The sequence below is a fragment of the Heterocephalus glaber genome, unplaced genomic scaffold (assembly GCF_053883595.1).
Source record: "Heterocephalus glaber isolate CG9 unplaced genomic scaffold, H.glaber_assembly_v1.0 deba00001555, whole genome shotgun sequence".
NCBI lineage: Eukaryota > Metazoa > Chordata > Mammalia > Rodentia > Bathyergidae > Heterocephalus > Heterocephalus glaber.
In genome coordinates, this window is record NW_028258346.1 from 6,870,596 (window position 1) to 6,893,760 (window position 23,165).

At 35.9% G+C, this 23,165-nt stretch overlaps 1 protein-coding gene across 10 annotated transcripts in view; it reads right to left on the reverse strand.

Annotated features, from left to right (window-relative positions):
- Window positions 1–23,165, reverse strand: part of Rgs22 (regulator of G protein signaling 22) — a 127,303-nt gene that overhangs the window by 62,468 nt on the left and 41,670 nt on the right. For all 10 annotated transcript variants that reach the window (XR_015442847.1, XM_087190671.1, XM_087190672.1 and 7 more), the window contains 5 exons: window positions 22,303–22,471; window positions 19,657–19,786; window positions 16,925–17,519; window positions 14,602–14,763; window positions 1,090–1,264 (listed from right to left, as the gene is read on the reverse strand). Coding sequence is in view for 9 of the 10 variants with exons in the window: in XM_087190671.1 (XP_087046797.1) it covers window positions 1,090–1,264; window positions 14,602–14,763; window positions 16,925–17,519; window positions 19,657–19,786; window positions 22,303–22,471 (1,231 nt within the window). In the remaining variant the exon portion in view is untranslated. The remainder of the gene's footprint in view (window positions 1–1,089; window positions 1,265–14,601; window positions 14,764–16,924; window positions 17,520–19,656; window positions 19,787–22,302; window positions 22,472–23,165) is intronic.

Sequence of the window (23,165 nt, forward strand, 5' to 3'; positions counted from 1 at the left end):
GCAGATCCCAGAGCAACAGCAGGATGATCACCAGTGAGGGGCTGGCTGGAATGCAACCCCTTGCTCCTCACCAGGACCCGCTAAAGCCTCTTCTCTGGCAGAGCCCAGGAATCTGCATGAACAAGTACTTTGGGTGACAGCTATGAATGGTAAAGCTTGAGACTCATCAGCTAGTAACAGGGCTTCCCATGTGGAGCATCTGGGAATCTTATTAAAGTGCAGATTCTGAATCGTGGCTCTAATGTTCAGGCAGGGTTGAGAACCTATGTTCAAAGCCACCTCCTTGATTCTCAGAGTGACCCTGAACCATTCCAGATGAATCAAGTCAGGATCTCTGAAGGTGGGACCCAGGCATTGGTATGTTTTAAAAGTTCTCATGACTTTGATGTGCATCTAGAATTCAAAAACTACTGACAGAAAAATTGTAATGTGTTTCCAGCAGTGTGTGCAGAAGTAAAATTTTTAAAATTATATTGCATATTTTGCCTTTTAAAATAAGGCACCCTGAATACACAGAATTCTTTTGAAAAGGTTGTGTGTAATTATGGCCAGTAACAGCATTCTACTGTATCCTTAAAGGCAATTAAGATTACTTAAGATCTTTACTACCAAAATACAGGTCTTACTTATAGTTATTTCATCCCTATGCCAAAATACGTAGGGTTATTGATTAATTCTTTATAAAGTTAATTAACTTTTATTCTCTTTGGATTTTTTCTCTTTCATTTTTGTGCCCTGGAGTTTTTGCTTGTTGTGTTCAAAGAGGAGCAAAGGGATCAGTGTAGCTGGGTGGAGTAGGTTACAGTGGTAGGAAACAAAGTGAAGAGGATGACGGGCCTGTACAGCTTGATAGAGACTTCGGATTTTATTCTGAGTGGAAGAGGAAGCCACTGGAGAATCCTGAGCAGATGAGTGACATGAGCATGTGCTTAGTGGAGAACAGACTTGGTTTTCTTTTTTCCTAAATGTGGTAGCATGTACATTAGTTAATCACAAAGCTTTCAATGAAACTAAGTATTAGTGGACACTCAAACATGGACACTGAACTGTACACTTAATAGAGATCAAAGCATCAGTTGTATGCCTTACCTGGATCTCAGATATCTGTGGATTGCAAGATTTAGGTCTTAATGGCAAGAGAGTTGCCATTTGTGGAAAAGGGTCAATGTCCTTCCTTGGTTTCTCCTGACGGAGATGCCAGAATTTCAGTTCCGCACTAGCACTTTTTGTTGAGGATAAATGAGTAATACAAAATCTTGGTGCCCTGTTTATTAGAAAAACAAATTTCTGGTTAAAGATAATAAGGTTAAACTTAATAAGCCTCAAAAATCAAAAGTCTACCAAATATATAACAGCTTTGCTCACAATTATCAATATTGATATATCCCTTTTCTAATAATTTCTATTTCTTTTTCTGCTTCCTAGTCTTTAGAAATGCTTTTCTGTATCTCACTGCCAGCAGTTCCTTTTACTCAGACATAAAAGCAATATACATTAGGGAAAAAAATCATAAATCATGTTTAAATTATTATCTGCTTGGTAAGAAAAAGAAACATAAAACATATAACTAGAGATAGATACATGGATGAAGGAATTTTTAAAATAGCTTAATTTCTACTAAAATAAACAATATTCTCTAATCATTTTAAAGCAATTTAGTATTTATCTAAGTACCAAATATAAATTGGTAGAATGAAATTAGTATTTTAAAAATATATAAACATTTTATAATGCCCAAGTATACTACTAAAGTAGGTTATGATTCATATTATCTATTTCAAGTCTTAAATTAGAAGGTAGGAATTAATTTTATAATAATTTACAATAAGTGAAAAGTGAACTCCACTGCAGAAACTTAGGAGAAAGAATATTTGGCACAATATCAAGGCCATGCTTAATTGAATGGATATCCTGGCACTCAATCTGTGGGTTAACTCTTCGGTTTATTGTATATAAGGTTAATGCCAGCTGTCAAGGCCTACAGCTAATTGGTTCTTGGATCAGGCTTTCCCTCTAGATGCCACAGCCCAAGGACTAATTGCTCTTCTGTAGTACAAGATCTGGTAGAAAATCACGTCCCTTTAAAACAGAAAGAAGGTAGATATCTTCTGAATGCAAACATAGGTTACGGCAGGAAAAGAATCCAAAGCCCATAATTAATTTAGGATCAGAAAACATCCTGTGCAGTCTGAATGGTTATTCTATCCTATATTTCTGAACTTCTTTTTTTTTACTTAAATTTTTTTATTGGTACATTTTAGGTATACAACACATTTACATTTCTCATTGGGAACATGTACCTTTACACGATGCATCTTGGTTCTTCGTTTTTCCCCCATTAACTTTATTGGTTCATTTTAGGTATAAAATACAGTTACATTCATCATTGGGATCTTGTACCATTACATGAGTCTCTTGGTTCTCATTTTTTTTCCCCATTCCCTTGCCCTCCCTTCACCCCCTCCACCCTTCCCTATTTGCAAAGACCTTGCTTCCATTTTTTTCCTCTTCTCATATTTTTTCCTTTCCCTTTTTTCCCTTCCTCTACCCCTCCCAATTCCCCTGCTCTTTTAGACCTTTTCTCCCTGTTACACAATAACAGTTATACATTTTTTAAATTACAATATTAAGATTTAGGAGACATTATAACAGATTTTACAGAATTTAAAAGGATATAGAAAGCATATTACAAAAATCTTTTTTGAAATAAATTTGACAACTTCTAAGAAGTAACTTAGAAGACAAATTAAGGAAACTAACTCTGGAGGAAATATAAAATTTGAATACCACCTATTAAAGAAAGTATATTCCTAGCTTGAAAACCTACCTAGATGACAACAGCAGGCTCATAAACATTTTAACTGATAAATTATATCAAACAATTGAAGCAGAAAAAAGAAGGAACACTTCTCCCCTCATTTTAGGAACTCAACACTGTGCTAATCCTAAAACTGCATAAAGATAATAGAAGAAAAAAGTATGAACATAGATAGAAATTTGTTTAACAAAACAAACTCTTAGAAGTCAGATCCGGCAGGATGTAGAAAGTGGTTTTGTTACAGGGATGGCAGTGTTGGTTCAGCATGGGAAGATCCACCCCCAAAAGTCATCATTTTAACAGAGGAAAGGAAAAAGCCATATGATCCTGTCACTAGTTGGAGAAAGAGTATTGGACTAAATTCTACAGCTGTTCATGGTAAAAGCTATCAGGAGGCTAGAAGTAGAACAGAACCTTCTCAACAGATCAAAGACATGTACTCCATACTTCCAGCCGAGAATGCCTTGTATGAATGGAGAAGATACAATGCTTTCTCCTTAAGGTGGGGAACAAGGGCAGATATGCTTACTCTTTATCTGTCCATTAAACTTTGAAACCTAGGCCCCACTGAAATAGTCTGGCAATAAAATGACACAACTAGGATAGGATTGGCACAGCAGAAGCAAAATCTTTATATGTGGATGAAATGATCATCTACAGAGAAAATACTAAGAAATCTCTAGGAGCCCCTAGAACTTGTACTTGAATTTAGCAGGATTAGAAAACACAAGGTATATATAAAAATTCGGGTCTGTGTATACTTGCTATAAATGAAGAACTGGATATTGAAATTTAAAAGTTATGTAGGAGTACAAAGGACCTAGAAAAGCCAAAAACAAAAACAGTGTTGGAAGACGTTTAGCACCCAATTTTAAGACTTCCTCTAAAGCTACAGTAATCAAGGCAGTGTTGGTGTAAGGAAAGACATATAGATCATCTGAAAAAAACAGAGAATCTAGAAATAGAACCACACATATATGGTCCACTGAGTTTTGAAAGATTGTTTAACATTAGCATTTTATAGAATATAAACTCGATTCAAGAGTCGAGGAAGAGACAGTGTCTTCAGCAAACGGCACTAGAACACCTGGTATCCATATATAAAATATTAACCTCAACCCTTTTTTTCCATACATGAAAATAACTTGAAGGGATCTATGAACCTAAATAAGAAAGCCTAAAAGTATGAAACTTTAAGAAGAAATTATAAAGGAAAATATTTATGAATTCAGGGTAGGCAAGAACTACCTAGGATACAAAAAACATGATGTATAATAGAAAAAAATTGATAAATGAGATTCCATCAAAATTTAGCATTTTAAATGACATCATTAAAATGAAAAGTAGTCCTTAAACAGACCATATTTACAATGCATATAACTTATGAGGAGAATATATAAAGAATTCTTAGAGCTCATTAATAGATAACCCAATTAAACAGTAGACATAAGAAGATGATAAATAGCCAGTATAGCACAAGGAATGGTGTGCAATTCTAGAATCAGAAAAATACTAATCAGTACAATAATAAGATTGAATTATACACTCATTAGGGAGATGAAGTCAAAAGTTTTAAAAGCCTTGTCATGACTTTTTCTTTTTGTTGGATTCTCCCCCTTTGTGTTTAATTTGGCACACCCAATGGATTCATTCTGCTGGGTTTCCTGGGATTGTGATCCTCATTGTCTTTTCCTAGGGTATTGTCTAAAATTTGTTGGAGTGCCAGTTTGGTATTCATGAAGTTCCTGAGGTGCTCTTTATCATCAAAGTATCTTATTTCTCCATCCATTTTGAAAGATAGTTTTGCAGGGTACATGAATCTGGGTTGGAGGCTGTTTTCCTTTAGGGCTTGAAATACATCACTCCAAGCTCTTCTTGCCTTGAGGGTTTGCATTGAGAAGTCTGCTGTGATTCTGATGGGCTTTCCTTTGTATGTGATTTGTTTCTTTTCTCTCAGTGCTTGTAGAAATTTATTCTTCTGTTGGATTTCTGGAATCCTAACTATTACATGCCTATGTGTAGATTTTTTTTTGAGTAAGTCTAGCTGGAGTCCTATATGCCTCACTTATCTGTATGTCAAGTTCTTTTCCCCTCCTTGGGAAGTTTTCTGCCATCACTTCTGTGAACAGTTTTTTTATGTCATCTGCACTCTCTCCTGTTTCTTCATTGACTCCAATCAGTCTTATGTTATTCTTCTTCGCATCGTCTAGCAGCTGCTGGATTGATTTCTCATGGTCCCTTACAATTTTAAAGCAATTTTTCTTTTCCTGGTCACTAATTACAATCTTATCTTCTATATCTGAAATTCTGTCCTCACCTTGGTTCATTCTGCTGCATAGACCTTCAATGGAGTTTTTAATCTCCTGGAAATCTGTTTGTATCTGTTTTACGGATTCCATTTGTTTCCTGTGTTGGGATTCCATCATATTCCTCAGCTCCTCTATTTTTTTATCTGTGTCCTCTCTAGATTTATTAATCATGTCTTGCACTATGGGCACAATCTCTGTTGTTATCTGAGAAATTATTTGATTTCATTTTTTCCAGATCCTCTTTTGTTGTCAGTTCAGGGAGTCCAGGTGGTTGTGTATCAGAGTGTTCCATCTCATTTCCCTTTGGGGTTGTTTTAGGTGATCTAGAAGTCTGGTTTTGAAACTTGTTTACATGTCTTCTCATTTCAATGGGGGCAAGGGAATGCTGCTGGTGCCTGCACAGCTCACCTCCTCTGTGCTGGCAGGGTTGGTATAGCAGCCTGAAAGCCTCCTCTTGTGCACTGGGAGCAGCTTACCTTCTCTGTGCTGGCTGAGGTCTTCCCTTCTTTTCTTTCCCCTACCCCTCCCACTTCCCCTACTCCTTTAGACCTTTTCTTCCTATTACACAATATCAATTATACATTTTGATCCTTATTTACACTTTTAGTTTTTCACACAAGAGAAACTATTTGATATTTACACATATGTCTCCTATTTATTTCACTTAAGAGTATGGCCTCAATGTGGATCCACTTAGCTATTAATGGCTCTAGTTTCTCATTCTTTATGTCTGAGTAGTGCTCCATTTTATTTTAAAAAACATATCTTCTTTATCTAGTCTCCAGGTGATGGGCAATTGGGCTGTTTCCAAATTTTAGCTATTACAAACTGTGCTGCTATAACATGGGTGAGGATATATCACTGTGGTATGATTCTTTTAATTCTTTTGGGAAGATACCCAGCAGAGGAATAGCTGGGTCAAATGGGACTTCCAATCCTAGTTGTTTGAGGTATCTCCATATTGATTTCCACAGTGGTTGCACCAGTCTGCACTCCCGCCAACAATGAAGAAGGGTTCCTCTTTCCCCACAACCCCACCAGCATTTGTTATCGTTTGATTTCTTGGCACCAGCCATTCTTTCTGGGATGAGGTGGAATTTCAGTGTTGTTTTCATCTGCATCTCTCAAATGATCAGTAATGTTGAACATTTTTTCATATGTTTATTTGCTGCTTTTACTTCTTTTTCTGAGAAATGTCTGTTCATTTCAGTTGCCTATTTTTGAATTGGGTCTTTATATTTGGCACATCTGATTTTTTTTGAGTTCTATATATATATTCTAGATAGTAGACCTTTGTCTGAGGAACAGCTGATAAAAAATTTTTCCCACATTGTAGGTTGTCTCTTCACTCTGTTGGTGGTTTCCCTTGCAGTGCAGAAGCTTTTTAATAAGATGAGATCCCAGTTGTTGATTCTTTGTGCTAGTTCCCGTGCTATTGAGGGTTTGTTCATGAAGTCTTTTCCTATGCCAATGTCTTCAAGAGTTCTATCTAACTTATCTTCCAGAAACTTTAGTGTTTCAGTTTGAATATTTAGATCTTTAATCCATTTTGATTTTAGTTTAGTGCACGGTGAGAGATATGAGTCTAGTTTTAATCTTTGGCAAGTTGAAACCCAGTTTTTCCAGCACCATTTATTAAAGAGGCTATCTTTCTTCCAGTGAGGATAGTTGGCTCCTTTGTCAAAGATGAGGTAGCTGATTATGCCTGGAGTTGTTTCTGGATCTTAGCTATTCTACTGATCCTCGGGTCTGTTTCTTTGCCAGTACCATGCTGTTTTTATTACAGTGGCTTTGTAGTATAGTTTCAAGTTGGGGACTGTGATACCCCGCCATGTCTCTGTTGCCTAGAAGAGTTTTTTTAATTAAAAATTATGTTTTACTGTAATTGTAGATTCATATGCAGTTGTAAAAAATAATATTAAGAGATACTGTGTACTTTTCATTTAGTTTCCCCCTGTGGTAGTGTCTTACATAATTGTAGTACAATATCACAGTGAGGAAATTGACATGGATAAAATGTATTCATCTTTTTCCACATTTTACAAGTTTAATATGCACTCATTTTTGTGTATATATATTTACCTCCATGTCATTTTATCATTAAATCATGGTTCATGCATATGCCACCACAATCAGGATACAGAACAGTTACATTACCAGAGGTGTGCTTTCCTTGCCCTTTTTTTATTCATGAAGCTTATTGGTACATTTTAGGTATACATTATGATCACATTCATCATTGGAAATTTGTACCTGTACATGATATATTTTGGTTCTTGTTTTTTCCCATCCCCCACCCCTCCCTATTTAGAAATGCTTTGTTTCCATTCTTTTCCCTTTCTCATACTTTTTTCTTTCCCTTCTTTCCTTTCCCCTACCCCTCTTACTTCCCCTTCCCCTTTGAACCTTTTCTTCCTCTTTCACATTATCTATTATATATTTTGGTCCTCATTTACACTTTCAGTTTCTCACAGCAGAAAAACTATTCAGTATTTACACACGTGTGTCCTATTTATTTCACTTAAGAGTATGGCCTCAGTGTGTATCGATTTAACTATAAATTTCTCTAGTTTATCATTCTTTATGGCTGAGCAGAAAAAACTGGGTTTCAACTTGCCAAAGAATAAAACTAGACTCATATCTCACCCGGCACTAAACTAAAATCAAAATGGATAAAATATCCAAATATTAAAACAGAAACACTAAACCTGCTAGAAGGTAGGTTAGGTAGAACTCTTGAAGACATTGGCATAGGAAAAGACTTTATGAACAGAACATCAGTTGTACGTGAACTAGCACAAAGAATCAACAACTGGGATCTCATTAAAAAGCTTCTGCACTGCAAGAGAAACCACCAACAGAGTGAAGAGACAACCCACAATGTGTGAAAAAAATTTTACCAGCTGTTCCTCAGACAAAGTTCTACTGTCTCTAATAAAGAACTTAAAAAAAAATCAGACATGCCAAATTTAAAGACCCAATTCAAAAATGGGCATCTGAAATGAACAGAAATTTCTCAGACGAAGAAGTAGAAACAGCAAATAAACATAAAAAGTGTTCAGCATCACTGGGCATTCAAGAGATGCAAATGGAAACAATGCTGAGATTCCACCTCACTACAAAAAGAATGGCTGCTATCAAGAAATCAACCAATAACAAATGCTGGTGGGGTTGTGAGAAAAAAGGAACCCTTCTCCACTGTTGCTGGAAGTGTAGACTGGTGCAACCACTATGAAAATCAGTGTGGAGATTCCTCAAAAAACTAGGATTAGAAGTTTCATTTAACCCAGCTCTTCCCCTGCTGGCCATTTCCCCCCAAAATTAAAAGCATCATACCACAATGATATATACACACCCATGTTTACAGCAGCACAGTTTCTAATAGCTAAAACTTGGAAACACCCCAGTTGCCCATCAACTGGAGATTGGATAAAGAAGATGTGGTTGTTTTTATAAAATGGAGTACTAGTCCCTGACTTTTTATAACCACACACCTCTCTCTCCCCCTTCCCTCCCTAACTCTGGGAAACTACTAATAAAAAAATCATTCAATATGTAATCTTTTGACATTAACTTTCAAATTCGGCATAACTCCCTAGAGATCTGTCCAAGCTGTGTGCATCAACAGTTTGTTCCTTTTTATTCCTGAGTAGTATTCTGTTGTGTGAATGTACTGTATATCTACTTACCATTTAAGGACATTAGAGTTGTTTCCAGTATGTAGTTATTACATTGGATGCGCATGTGAGTGCATGTGCGCGCTCACACACACACACACACCAGATCCTTGATGTTTATGTGGCAAATATCTTCTACTCTCTAGAGCTTGAGAATTAGGATGTGTACAACCATTGTACATAAGAACTTGCATAATGGTACCATTAGAAACAATACTAGTTTAGGATTCACTATGAAATAGCCTATAATAATAGATGAATTTACATACTGGCTAATCAAATGTTAATGCTATATGTGTGAAAAAAGAGTAAAATTAAAATGGTAAGAACAGTATGGATTTAGGGAAACATATGAATACATTTAAATAATGTGAATCAGAAAATTGAGGCATCTAGATTTTCTGGTCATCACATATGTGATTTATTTGATGAGTCTTGTAGATATGTCTACTTCTGGTGACATAAAATAAATAATTTTGGATGTTTCCAAGTCTGTAAGTAAAAGTTCAGAAATATGAAGGAAGCTCCCCCCGCTGCCATCCCAGGCTCCTAGGGCCAAGAAGGTGAGCCAGTCCCAGCACCCGGAAGGAAGCTCCCCAACTGCCATCCCAAGCTCCTATGGCAGAGAAGGTGAGCCGAGTGGGTGCCAGAAGCACCCCCCCCCATGGAAATGAGAAGACACATAAACAAGCCTCAAAAACAGACTTCCAGATCACCTACAGCAACCCCAAAGGGAAACAAGATGGAACACTCTGATACTCAACCACCTCGACTCCCTGAACTGGCAACAAAAGAGGATCTGGGAAAAATGAAATCAGAAATAATTACTCAGATAACAGCAAAGAGTTTGCTCATGGTGCAAGACATGATTAATAAATCTAGAGAGGACACAGATAAAAAAAAAATAGAGGATCTGAGGAATATGATGGAATCCCAACACAGGAAACAAATGGAATCCATAAAACAGATACAAACAGATTTCCAAGAGACTAAAAACTCCATCGAAAGTCTGCACAGCAGAATGAACCAATGTGAGGATAGAATTTCAGATGTAGAAGATAAGATTGCAATTAGTGACCAGGAAAAGAAAAATTGCTTTAAAATTGTAAGGGACCATGAGAAATCAATCCAGCAGCTGCTAGACGATGCAAAGAAGAATAACATAAGACTGATTGGAGTCAATGAAGAAACAGGAGAGAGTGCAGATGACATAAAAAAACTGTTCACAGAAGTGATGGCAGAAAACTTCCCAAGGAGGGGAAAAGAACTTGACATACAGATAAGTGAGGCATATAAGACTCCAGCTAGACTTACTCAAAAAAAAATCTACACATAGGCATGTAATAGTTAGGATTCCAGAAATCCAACAGAAGAATAAATTTCTACAAGCACTGAGAGAAAAGAAACAAATCACATACAAAGGAAAGCCCATCAGAATCACAGCAGACTTCTCAATGTAAACCCTCAAGGCAAGAAGAGCTTGGAGTGATGTATTTCAAGCCCTAAAGGAAAACAGCCTCCAACCCAGATTCATGTACCCTGCAAAACTATCTTTCAAAATGGATGGAGAAATAAGATACTTTGATGATAAAGAGCACCTCAGGAACTTCATGAATACCAAACTGGCACTCCAACAAATTTTAGACAATACCCTAGGAAAAGACAATGAGGATCACAATCCCAGGAAACCCAGCAGAATGAATCCATTGGGTGTGCCAAATTAAACACAAAGGGGGAGAATCCAACAAAAAGAAAAAGTCATGACATGGCTTTTAAAACTTTTGACTTCATCTCCCTAATGAGTGTATAATTCAATCTTATTATTGTACTGATTAGTATTTTTCTGATTCTAGAATTGCACACCATTCCTTGTCCTATACTGGCTATTTATCATCTTCTTATGTCTACTGTTTAATTGGGTTATCTATTAATGAGCTCTAAGAATTCTTTATATATTCTCCTCATAAGTTATATGCATTGTAAATATGGTCTGTTTAAGGACTACTTTTCATTTTAATGATGTCATTTAAAATGCTAAATTTTGATGGAATCTCATTTATCAATTTTTTTCTATTATACATCATGTTTTTTGTATCCTAGGTAGTTCTTGCCTACCCTGAATTCATAAATATTTTCCTTTATAATTTCTTCTTAAAGTTTCATACTTTTAGGCTTTCTTATTTAGGTTCATAGATCCCTTCAAGTTATTTTCATGTATGGAAAAAAAGGGTTGAGGTTAATATTTTATATATGGATACCAGGTGTTCTAGTGCCGTTTGCTGAAGACACTGTCTCTTCCTCGACTCTTGAATCGAGTTTATATTCTATAAAATGCTAATGTTAAACAATCTTTCAAAACTCAGTGGACCATATATGTGTGGTTCTATTTCTAGATTCTCTGTTTTTTTCAGATGATCTATATGTCTTTCCTTACACCAACACTGCCTTGATTACTGTAGCTTTAGAGGAAGTCTTAAAATTGGGTGCTAAACGTCTTCCAACACTGTTTTTGTTTTTGGCTTTTCTAGGTCCTTTGTACTCCTACATAACTTTTAAATTTCAATATCCAGTTCTTCATTTATAGCAAGTATACACAGACCCGAATTTTTATATATACCTTGTGTTTTCTAATCCTGCTAAATTCAAGTACAAGTTCTAGGGGCTCCTAGAGATTTCTTAGTATTTTCTCTGTAGATGATCATTTCATCCACATATAAAGATTTTGCTTCTGCTGTGCCAATCCTATCCTAGTTGTGTCATTTTATTGCCAGACTATTTCAGTGGGGCCTAGGTTTCAAAGTTTAATGGACAGATAAAGAGTAAGCATATCTGCCCTTGTTCCCCACCTTAAGGAGAAAGCATTGTATCTTCTCCATTCATACAAGGCATTCTCGGCTGGAAGTATGGAGTACATGTCTTTGATCTGTTGAGAAGGTTCTGTTCTACTTCTAGCCTCCTGATAGCTTTTACCATGAACAGCTGTAGAATTTAGTCCAATACTCTTTCTCCAACTAGTGACAGGATCATATGGCTTTTTCCTTTCCTCTGTTAAAATGATGACTTTTGGGGGTGGATCTTCCCATGCTGAACCAACACTGCCATCCCTGTAACAAAACCACTTTCTACATCCTGCCGGATCTGACTTCTAAGAGTTTGTTTTGTTAAACAAATTTCTATCTATGTTCATACTTTTTTCTTCTATTATCTTTATGCAGTTTTAGGATTAGCACAGTGTTGAGTTCCTAAAATGAGGGGAGAAGTGTTCCTTCTTTTTTCTGCTTCAATTGTTTGATATAATTTATCAGTTAAAATGTTTATGAGCCTGCTGTTGTCATCTAGGTAGGTTTTCAAGCTAGGAATATACTTTCTTTAATAGGTGGTATTCAAATTTTATATTTCCTCCAGAGTTAGCTTCCGTAATTTGTCTTCTAAGTTGCTTCTTAGAAGTTGTCAAATTTATTTCAAAAAAGATTTTTGTAATATGCTTTCTATATCCTTTTAAATTCTGTAAAATCTGTGGTAATGTCTCCTAAATCTTAATATTGTAATTTAAAAAATGTATAACTGATATTGTGTAACAGGAAGAAAAGGTCTAAAAGAGCAGGGGAATTGGGAGGGGTAGAGGAAGGGAAAAAAGGGAAAGGAAAAAATATGAGAGGAGGAAAAAAATGGAAACAAGGTCTTTGCAAATAGGGAAGGGTGGAGGGGTGAAGGGAGGGCAAGGGAATGGGGAAAAAAAATGAGAACCAAGAGACTCATGTAATGGTACAAGATCCCAATGATGAATGTAACTGTATTTTATACCTAAAATGTACCAATAAAGTTAATGGGGAAAAAAACCCCAAATTTCTATCTATGTTCATACTTTTTCCTTCTTCTTTTTTTTTGTATTAAATTTTTTTATTGGTACATTGTAGGTATACAACACAATTACATTTCATATACTTTTTCCTTCTATTATCTTTATCCAGTTTTAGGATTAGCACAATGTTGATTTCCTAAAATGAGGGGAGAAGTGTTCCTTCTTTTTTCTGCTTTAAATGTTTGATATAGTTTATCAGTTAAAATGTATATGAGTCTGTTGTTGTCATATAGGTAGGTTTTCAAGCTAGGAATATACTTTCTCTAATAGGTGCCATTCAAATTTTATATTTCTTCCAGAGTCAGTTTCATTAATCTGTCTTCCAAGGTACTTCTTAGAAGTTGTCATATTTATTTCAAAAAAGATTTTTGTAATGTGCTTTCTATATCCTTTTAAATTCTGTAAAATCTGTGGTAATGTCTTCTAGATCTTGATATTGTAATTTTAAAAATGTATAATTCATATTGTGTAATAGAAAGAAAAGGTCTAAAGGAGCAGGGGAATTGGGAGGGGTAGGGGAAAGGAAAGAAGGGAAAAGAAAAAATATGAGAAAAGCAAAAAAATGGAAACAAAGTCTTTGCAAATAGGGAAGGGTGGAGGGGGTGAAGGGAGGGCAGGGGAAGGGGAAAAAAATAAGAACCAAGATACTCATGTAAAGGTATAAGATCCTAATGATGAATGTAACTATTTTATACCTAAAATGTACCAATAAACTTAATGGGGGGGGGAGAATAGAAGGGAAAAGAACAAACATGAGAAAAGGAAAAAATTGGAAACAAAGTCTTTGTAAATAGGGAAGGGTGGAGGGGGTGAAGGGAGGGCAGGGGAATGAGGAAAAAATAAGAACCAAGATACATCATGTAAAGGTCCAAGATCCCAATGATGAATGTAATTGTATTGTATACCAAAAATGTACGAATAAACTTAATGGAAAAAAAAAGATACTTCTGTCTTGGTAATGTTTTATTAAGTTGAGTGGTGTGTACACAGGTACCCACTATACTATAATTTCTACTTCTCTGTATGTCTTACATATCTAACAATAGAGTTTTTAAAGAAAGATTACAGCAGCACACTATATATAGAAAAGTACAATGTGTACAAGTAATCTGGAATACCTAGATGGGAGATGATGCCAGAGAAGTGGGCAAGGAGCAAATCATGATGCTTTTATTTGCTAATTTAAATGATCCTAACTTTAAACTGAAAGCTTTGGGGCAACCTGTGAAATTTAAAGCAGAGAAATGATGCAATGAGATCCAAAACAGTCATTACGGACACTCAGTGATCCTCAAACTGCACATATCTTCTCCACTGTGTCCTCCATCCTCTTTTCTTTTGAATTACTCAAGTCTCTGGTGAAATATGATCTCTTCTCTGCCCCTGTACATTCACGCTTTATTATCCTATTTTCACCTGAGTGTTTCTCTCTCTGGACTTTGATCTGTAGACTTGAGCAGGTTTTACCTTTTATCCTTAGCACAGCATTTGGCCTAATGTAAGTGCTCAAAAAATATTCTTTGAGCCGGGGATTTAGCTCAGTGGTTCCACTGCCTGCCTCACAAGTGCAAGGTCCCAAGTTCGATCCCCGGTACCAAAAAAAAAAGTCCTTTGTGATGATAAATCTGTACCTCTAGCTACACACAAACACACACAGATACATGGACATGTGCGCCAGTTTTATGGGATATGACCATAAAAAGGTGGAAGGATGTGCTCACAAGTTAAAAGGGAACTTAAGTACTGTCCAACTTATAGATTTAAAGTCATGCCAAAACCCTAATTATCTGTAAAATAAGCACTTTAAGCAAGGTGAAAGATATAATAATCTTGTTGTTTAAATCTCAACAAATTATATACCCATACAACAAAAGATATTACACATAACTAGTCTAAGAAAAGTGAAATAACTTTGATTCATATTGTTGTTCTTACCAGTATAGAAGTAAAGGTTTTATGACCTCAGACTGAATATTTTTTAAATGTTCTTCAGTCCACTGAGATCCATCTAACAAATCAAGTTTTGATAAGATTTCTGCAGAAAGGTAGCACTCTCCACTGCTCACTAGGTAGCATTTTTTCATCTTCTCAAGATGTCTGAAATAAAACATATCCTTATTTTACTACTCAAATGCAAATGTTTCAGACAGGCAATAAACTACCTCAAAACCAACACTGATTTACAGAAGTATTAAACATTTCTATGGAGATGAAAATATTTCCATAGTTATGGAAAGGGAAGAGGTGTTTATAATAAGCCGAATGGCCTTGCAAAGTTCTCTACATCCTAATCTCTGGACTTTATAAATTTATTACCTTACAAAATCATAGAGATCCTATAGACGGGATTAAGACTTTAAGGAGATTATCCTGAGTTACCTGAGTGGTCTCAATATAATCACAAGACTCCTTCAAGAGGGAGGCAGGAGGGCCACGGTCATAAAGATGTGAATGTCAGAGAGAAGACAGGATGTTATGCTGCTGGTTTTAAAGATGGAGGAAAGGGCCACAAGCCAAGGAACACAGGTGCCCTTCATAGATTAGAAAAGAAAAAAAATTTCCTCCCAGAGCCTTCTGACTCCCAGAAATGTAAGAAAATAAACTTGGTTGATTTAGGCCATTAAGTATGTGGCAATTCATTATAGCATTTTCTGATGCCCTCAGCCCCATATATATATATATATATATATATATATATGTATGTATACAGAGTCAACCAAAATGTATACATCAGGAAAAGAAAAACTTTTATAAGTATTTCAATACTAAATTTATTGCAACATCATGAGATTCATACAAGTTACCTTTGGCCTCTACCATTACAAGAGATGCTTAAAGCAGTGGCCATTAGCTTCCAGATATTTATTAGTATGGTGAACTGCTAAAGCATGTATACATTTTTTTGGTGAACTCTGTGTGTGTGTGTGTGTGTTTGTGTATTTGTTTGTTGTTTGTTTTTGTTTTTTGAGACAAGATCCTGCTATGTAATTCAGGCTGGCCTTGAGCTCACTATGTAGCTGAGGCTGGCCTCAAACTCAAGGCAATCTGCCTGCCTCAGCCTCCTAAGTGCTGGAATTACAGGTGTGTGCCACCACGCCTGACCAGCCCCTTTTAATATTTCCTACAATATTATCTATAGGGTTAGATCCTGAAAAGCCTATGTAGGTTACTGGCATACAACTTTCTTGATATGTCTTTAAAAGTGGTAGTGACCTTTTATCCATGATCAATCAGGTCATACTTCATAACAAAGCATTTGGTAACCTGCTCTTATAACTATAAGCTCTGTGGGCTGAATGTCATTAAAATAACAAATATTCCAGTTGCTAGTATATACTTGATGAGCTCTGTGATTTGGATGCCATAAAATAACTGGAATAACTCAATCACTAGTATATACTCCCTCAAACTCTTAATAAGAATTGCAATCTACTATACTGTATTACGAGTACAGATGAAATCAGGACTTTCCTAACCTAGTTTCCTCTTGAGAATCCTAGACTTACAGTAACCTTAAACATATGGAGCTGGCCAGATGAAAACCTGAGTCCTATCAGGCCTTCGGGAGGCTCTTTATCAGAGAGACTCATTCAGACATCCAGCTATGTGGAATCCTACCAAAGATGGAATTTGTTAATGAATCAGGCTGTTAAGAAACAGCTCCTATCTTATATGAGTGTGGTCATATAGATGATAAATTTTTTGATAAAAATTCTCTATCATTGGGATATTATAAAAACTTAAGTAACTTTAGAGCAGTTCCAGAACTTATGGGAAGAAATATTATATAAACCCAAATAATTGCTATTATTAGTGCCTGAAAACTATGAAATCAGAAAACATGTGAGGTCAAAATTTATTATTATGGGGCCACGGATGTAGCTCAGTGGCACCTCACCTGCCTGACAAGCACAAGGTCCTGAATTTGATCCCCAGTACCAAATGAAAAAGAAAAAAATAAAAACCAAAGTTTATTATTATAACAAGATAAATGTTATTATTATTAGGTGTTTTTTTTTTTTTGACTTTTTGAGGCAGGGTCTCACTATGTAGTTCAGGCTGGCCTTGAACTCTAGGGGATCCTCCCCAAGTGCTGGGATTACAGCCATGTGCCACCACGTCCGGCTAAATGTAATCATACCTCCAAAGGTATAAATTACGTTTTTATATTTATTGCAAACTTTCTGCTTGTGATTAAAAAACCAAACAATTTTCTATAATTTATTTTAAAACTATTAAAAATAAAAAGTAGAAATACCTTTGATGTCTTCCAGGGTCCTTCAGAACTTTTAATCTCTCAATATCCATCCACAGATACCAATATCTCTCTCCTAAGGTGCCCTTCATAAATTTCTTAAAATTTTCAAACTCCTTCCTATTGCTAATGTTGTAAGTTCTGTGAGAAATATTCCAATCGGTCCTGCTCTCAGGTCCGAAGCTGTCCCTCTTTGAACTTAAATTGTTTTTTTCTAATGCATCTTCTGACTTTGCCATTATGGTATGAACTGGTTCAAGGAGAGATTCAAAAGTATCATTAACCACCACTTGTCCTACATTGCTGAAGTTTATGTAGTTCGGGCTTTCTTTAAGTGGCTCTCCAGTAATTTTCTGAACGGCTTCTCTCAAAATAAAGAATATATAGGAATTTAAAAATTCTTCACATGTTGAAAAATGCAATGTCAGGCTTCTGTCAAACACATCATATTGCTTTTCAAGGTATATTCTCAGAAGAGCTCGTGAAGGAGTGTCTTTTAGAGATACAGAGCCTTCTTCCAATTCAGAAATTAATTTAGTGGTTGTAGATGAGCCCTTTTTTGTCCTGGGGTGAACTCCATCATCAAAGATAGAACTCTCTGTGTTAAATTATAAAAGGCTATTAGGTTAGATATGAGTACAAAGATTTCTATTATTAACAGATGCTATAGAGCTGGCATGACAAACTGGTTTATCACAAGGAGTGACTTAAGAGGACCAGTATCTTCAGTAGGATTCTGAAGCCACATTTGGAACCAGTAAGGAAAAACCTGCCAATAGGGATAATCATATCTTTCCTGGATGTGGCAGAAGGACTAAATATTTGACAGCTCCAACACAGAGGATGTTAAAAAAAGACATCATATGCTTTTAAAATATTTTACACTGATATAGAACAACAAAATACAAGGGCCAAATCTATTAATCAAAAATATGTATATTAAACAATTATATGTACTTTAATATTTCACATTGTATGATAAAAGAAAATTAGCTTGATGAGACCATAGACAAACAGGCTGGAACTACAGTCAATATCAACACTTTTTTTAAATATCAACACTTTTTTAAAATTGGCTATTTTATAAGAAAGATTCAAATACTGTCATACAGTCTATGATTAAAGTTACAAATAAGCATAAAGTACTTGTGAAGGTTATTGGTGTATTATTTTCACCTTTTCCAAGGATAGAGTATTTCACTCCTATTTTCTGTCTTTTAGAAACTGGTGAAATATCAGATGTCAGCACTATATTTCACATGGTAAGTTTACCTCAGGAAATGCCATGGATCAAGTATCTTGTCTGCACCCAATTCCCAGTGACCATTTTCTTACCCAATTTCGAACTCAATGCACTGGAAAGATTTTGTTATAAACTTATGGAAAATATATATGCCAGTTCCCCAATACTGAGTGATATTAGACTTTATAAATCTGTGAAGGAATACTGAGCATATTCTAAGTCCTACAGAATTGAAGGGAAGGTATGGTAGAGATCAACACAGGCATTCCTGCTCATTATTCTCTACTATTCTTTCTCTTTCTGTTTTTACTCTTCAACTTTCTACTTTAATATTTTTGAGGAGGCAGCAGGAAATCTATAAATATAGCTATCTTCAGTTAGGGAGATTGTGCACCTCTTTACGTAGACTTAGGTTCAATTCTAGAGAATCTAGATTTATCTTCCCCACTGGTTGAATATACTTTTCAGAGGGATTAAAGTTAAGAATTCTTAGTAAATTCTGAAATTCTCCTGAATCACATTTAGACTTTTTTTTTTTTTTGGTACCAGGGATTGAACTCAGGTCCTTGCGCTTGCGCAGCAGGCAGCAGGCAGCAAAACCACTGAGCTAAATCCCTGGCCCACATTTAGATTTTTTTCTCTCACAATATCATGATGACTCTTATTTCTGGAAGGTTCCTTCTATTTTTGGTGAGAAGTTAGTATCACCCACAAAAGCTCCACACAGTAGTAATATATCTGCTTTTCCACCTGAAAAATAATCTTAACTTCAAAGCAGAAGAGAAACTCAGTTTTCATCAGTGACTTTTTTTTGGTACCAGGGATCGAACTCAGGACCATGTGCTTGCCAGGCAGGTGGGATGCCACTGAACTACATCCCCAACTCTAATGACTATTTACTTTTAAGAACAAACACTGCACCCACTTTATTGCTTAATAAACAGGCTTAATAGTAAGAATTTGTAAAGTAGGAAATAGATAAGGCAAACATGTATTGACTGCACATTAAACCAACCATGAAGCCAACTATTTTTTAGACATTAGGGTGTATCATCAGTTTAATCATATAGATGAGAAAATCAAGATGCCCAGGAGTAGAATAACTCATCAAAATCACACTAGCTGGATGTGGCGATCCCAGCACCACCTGCAATCCCAGCAGAGGCAGGAGAATCACAGGTGTGAGCCCAGCCTGGGTAATTTAGTGAGACCCTGTCTCAAAAAAAAAAAAAATTAAAAAGCTGGGGATAAAATTCAATGAGAAGGCCCTGGGTTCAATCCCCAGTACTACTAGGTATCAGAGCGGGGTTCTAAACTCATTCTCCTTTAACAAAACCAAGCTGCTTCTCAAAAAAAAAAAAAAGGAAGCAAAGGGAGGAGCTGTGTACATATTTTTTCCTCCCCAATCACTAAATGCTCTCTTACAAGATTAGCGCAAACACAGAAGATTTAAAGAAGAATCCTGACATCACTCTTATCCTTTTCTGCTTACCAGAAACAGATGAAATAACTGGTGATTCAATTTTACTGTGGGGTACACAACAGGGTAATGAAAAAGTGGATGTCATTTGCTGACTTTGTTTTGCTAGTGAAAACCAATCTTTTGTTTGAGTATAGGAGGCCTAGGAAGAAAGGGACATATTAGTTTAACATTAGATTAACAGAGTTCCTCCAATCATAAACCTGAACAAATCATTATAATATTTAATTTGTACAGTGTAATATGTAAAGGAAAAAATTATTGTATGGAAAAAGAAAATCACACTAAAATTCATTAGCTAAGAAAATAATGGGAAGGACATTTTAATCCAGATTTTTCATATTAGATAACCAAAGGAAAAAAATGAGCCCAAATTCTTTTCCACTCTTATTCTCAGGATATTGCTGAACAAGCAGAGCATGAAACCCCATTCCTGGATTCATGACAGATTCATATTCCTTTGACACATCTTTTGGTACCTGCTCCTATTTATAAATTTTCTAATTGTTCTATGACCTCAATTCTGACTGACCTGAGTCAGTGTTTTTTGTTTGTTTTCATCTCCTACCCCAGCGTGACAGACTCTACTCTCAGCTTCTGTAAACCTCTCCAAGCTCAGCTGCCTCTTTGCCTTAGACTCAGCTTTCACAACTTTGCTTGCGTTGGACACTTCCTACAAACTAATTCCCAACTCCACCTGGTCACAGATGCAGCCTTTAATTTTTCCTTTGCTTTGTGTACCGCTGAGCCAGCTGACCCAATTCCCAACCTGATCCTTAGCTTCTGAAACTCCACCCCTAAGAAGCTCCTAACTCACCTATCCTGGGGAAATTACTCTGGCTGCCTCTCTCAGTAATGCCCTCCATTTTTCCCAGGGAATCCAAGTTGTTCCACAGGAACAGAGAAGGGAGTGTCCAGCATTCTCATTTCTCCTTTCTCCACCTGTCAGTTGACTGACACTTAGCTTAACACTTGAAGAAGAGGCAAGGCTCAAATGAAAGATATCATCCCCTGGCTATTACAGAGAATTAGCAGGGATGTCAGGCCACACAATAAGCCCAAAGGAAAAGAGAGAAATGGAGATGCCTTCTGTGTAGCCACTGACCCTCTTCTGGGTAAGGCTCCCTCGTGCACAGAAGCTTTGGGAGGCTCTTCGGTTCCAATTTTTCTTTACCTATTGAAACTCTGCTCTATTCCAAGCCATATCCTAAGCACTGAGAGGAGGTCAAAATAATTAAGGAATGCTCAAGGAATTGAGTTAGACAAAAATACAAGTGTCAATTGATCAAAAAGAGTGATGGAGTAGAGAACAGGGGAGAACAAAGTCATCAGTCATTCACCAGTCTATGATTTTAAGAAATGGGCCAATTTAGATGGTACAACTGAAGACTCAAAGAAGATTACCAATTATAATAAAGATTAATTTCTATGTACAGTTGTAGTTGAAATAATATAAGGACCCAAAGGAAGTACAAAAATTATGAAAAATTATAATATATAAAGTATTAATCAAGTGAACAGAAATTATTTTTTTCATCTCAAAAAACAGCTAAAGTAAACTAGCTTGGATTTTCATTCCCTATATTTGTTTAAATTCACATATAAGGAGTCAGAGCTTATTCTCCTGGATAGCTCTTCACTTCACATGTTTATTGGCCTCAACTATCAGTACATATTTTATGACATTTCTGACACTTCTAAAATATTTAAAAAGAAAAAAATAAACACTTAAAAAGTATAAGAGAGAAGGAAAATGTCTTTAGTGTATCATTAATCATTTTTCAGCAAAACTAATGAAACATGTAGCTTTAAAATTTTGGCAAATATTACTGACAGAAATACCAAACTACAAGATTAACTAGGAATACACATGAAGAAAAGTTCAAGTAGCGTTAAGTCTCCCAGTCCAACACAGATCAAAAGGTTTCCTCGTGTATGACATCTCAGCTCAGCTGGCAATGCCTATCCAGAATAAAAAAAGAATTTGAAGCCAAGTCCTAGCTCAAGAGAAAACTTGACACAACTGATTGGCAAGGTCGTCATGGCTGGAGACTAAGAGAGTAGCAGCAACCAGGGTCACATATTTACCATCCCTGATTTTGTGTGACAGATAGAATTGTGTATCAGAAGTGTGTTGCCAGAGATAAGATCTGATAGAGGCCAAAAAAACAAATACTTTTCACCAAGCCTTGATGATTCTAAAGCACATTTGATTCTAGGCTTTATCCCTTCGAATGTACTCATGTAATACCACATTTGCACAGTCATGGAGGAGAAATTTCTCTGACAGCAGTTAAATAGTAATGCTACTAAGGAATTGTCTAGATAGTAGGGAGGAGAAGGCACAATTTATCATCTTTTGTACAAAGGTAATTGAATCCAAATAATAACAATTTTGAAGTGAATAAGCAAATTTGCTTCCTAGATGACATTGAGCTTGTTCTTCAATCTTGCTTTTGTTACTTGGGACACATGACATAATATTTCTAATTGGATGTAAAGTTAGAGTGCAGAGTAAATGACTCAGCATAAATCCAAAAGAGTTATTGCTGAACATGCTTTAGAAGTATTTTAAGTCATTTTCCCTGTCCAAGTGTTACAAATGAAATGCATGCCTCTGAAATAAAAAGTTTCACAAAACAATACTCATACTTTTACCTCGCCAAGAGAAATGTAGAACTTTTTCATAATTATAAGATTGTCTTCTTCAACAGCGGGAGGTGGTGGACTGCGTGGTTTCCTCAGGACCCATGGAGAAAAATGTGTACCGATTGTGAAACTCACACCTGACTTGCTCCATCTTACTTGTGAGACCAATTTGGCTAACCTGAAGTGTAGAAATCACAAAATTTGACTAAGTTTCAAATATCATAGAATTCAGAAAAAAGCCTAAAATATTGAGTATTTATCAGGCAATCTCTCCTCCTAACTCTGCAGGATAACTCTCTTAGGCTCTGCTGAAATTAATGAGTTATTCATTAGAATTGTTCACTCATACAACAATTCCTTAATTAATAATTTTTATTTTAATCTATTTTTATTTTTAAATGGCTGTTATAAGCAAAGGTCAAATTTTAATATAATTTCAGAATGTTTGGGTACTTGACACTTTATAAGGGGGCATTAAGGAAAAAACTGGCTTTGTATTGGCATTCTTAATGTTGGATTAACATTCATCTATGAACTCCTGTACACAAATACCATTATCCCCAGTAGACAGTTTAAAAAGTATAACAAGGCTGCGGATTTAGCTCAGTGGCACAGCGCCTGCCTGGCAAATGCAAGGTCCTGAGTTTGATCCCCGATACAAAAAAAAAAGTATAACAACCAAAGAGGTATGACTGAAATACATTTATTAGGTACTATTTCTGTGAAATCTTTTTGGAAAAGTTAAGTGATTTTTTTTTTGGACAATGCCCTATCACTCTTTATTCTATACCAAGTCGGACCCAAACTCTAGTGGGCTGCAAGGTATACCATTTTACTAAGAAATCACAGAAGAATGATGTTAGGTGAAAAAA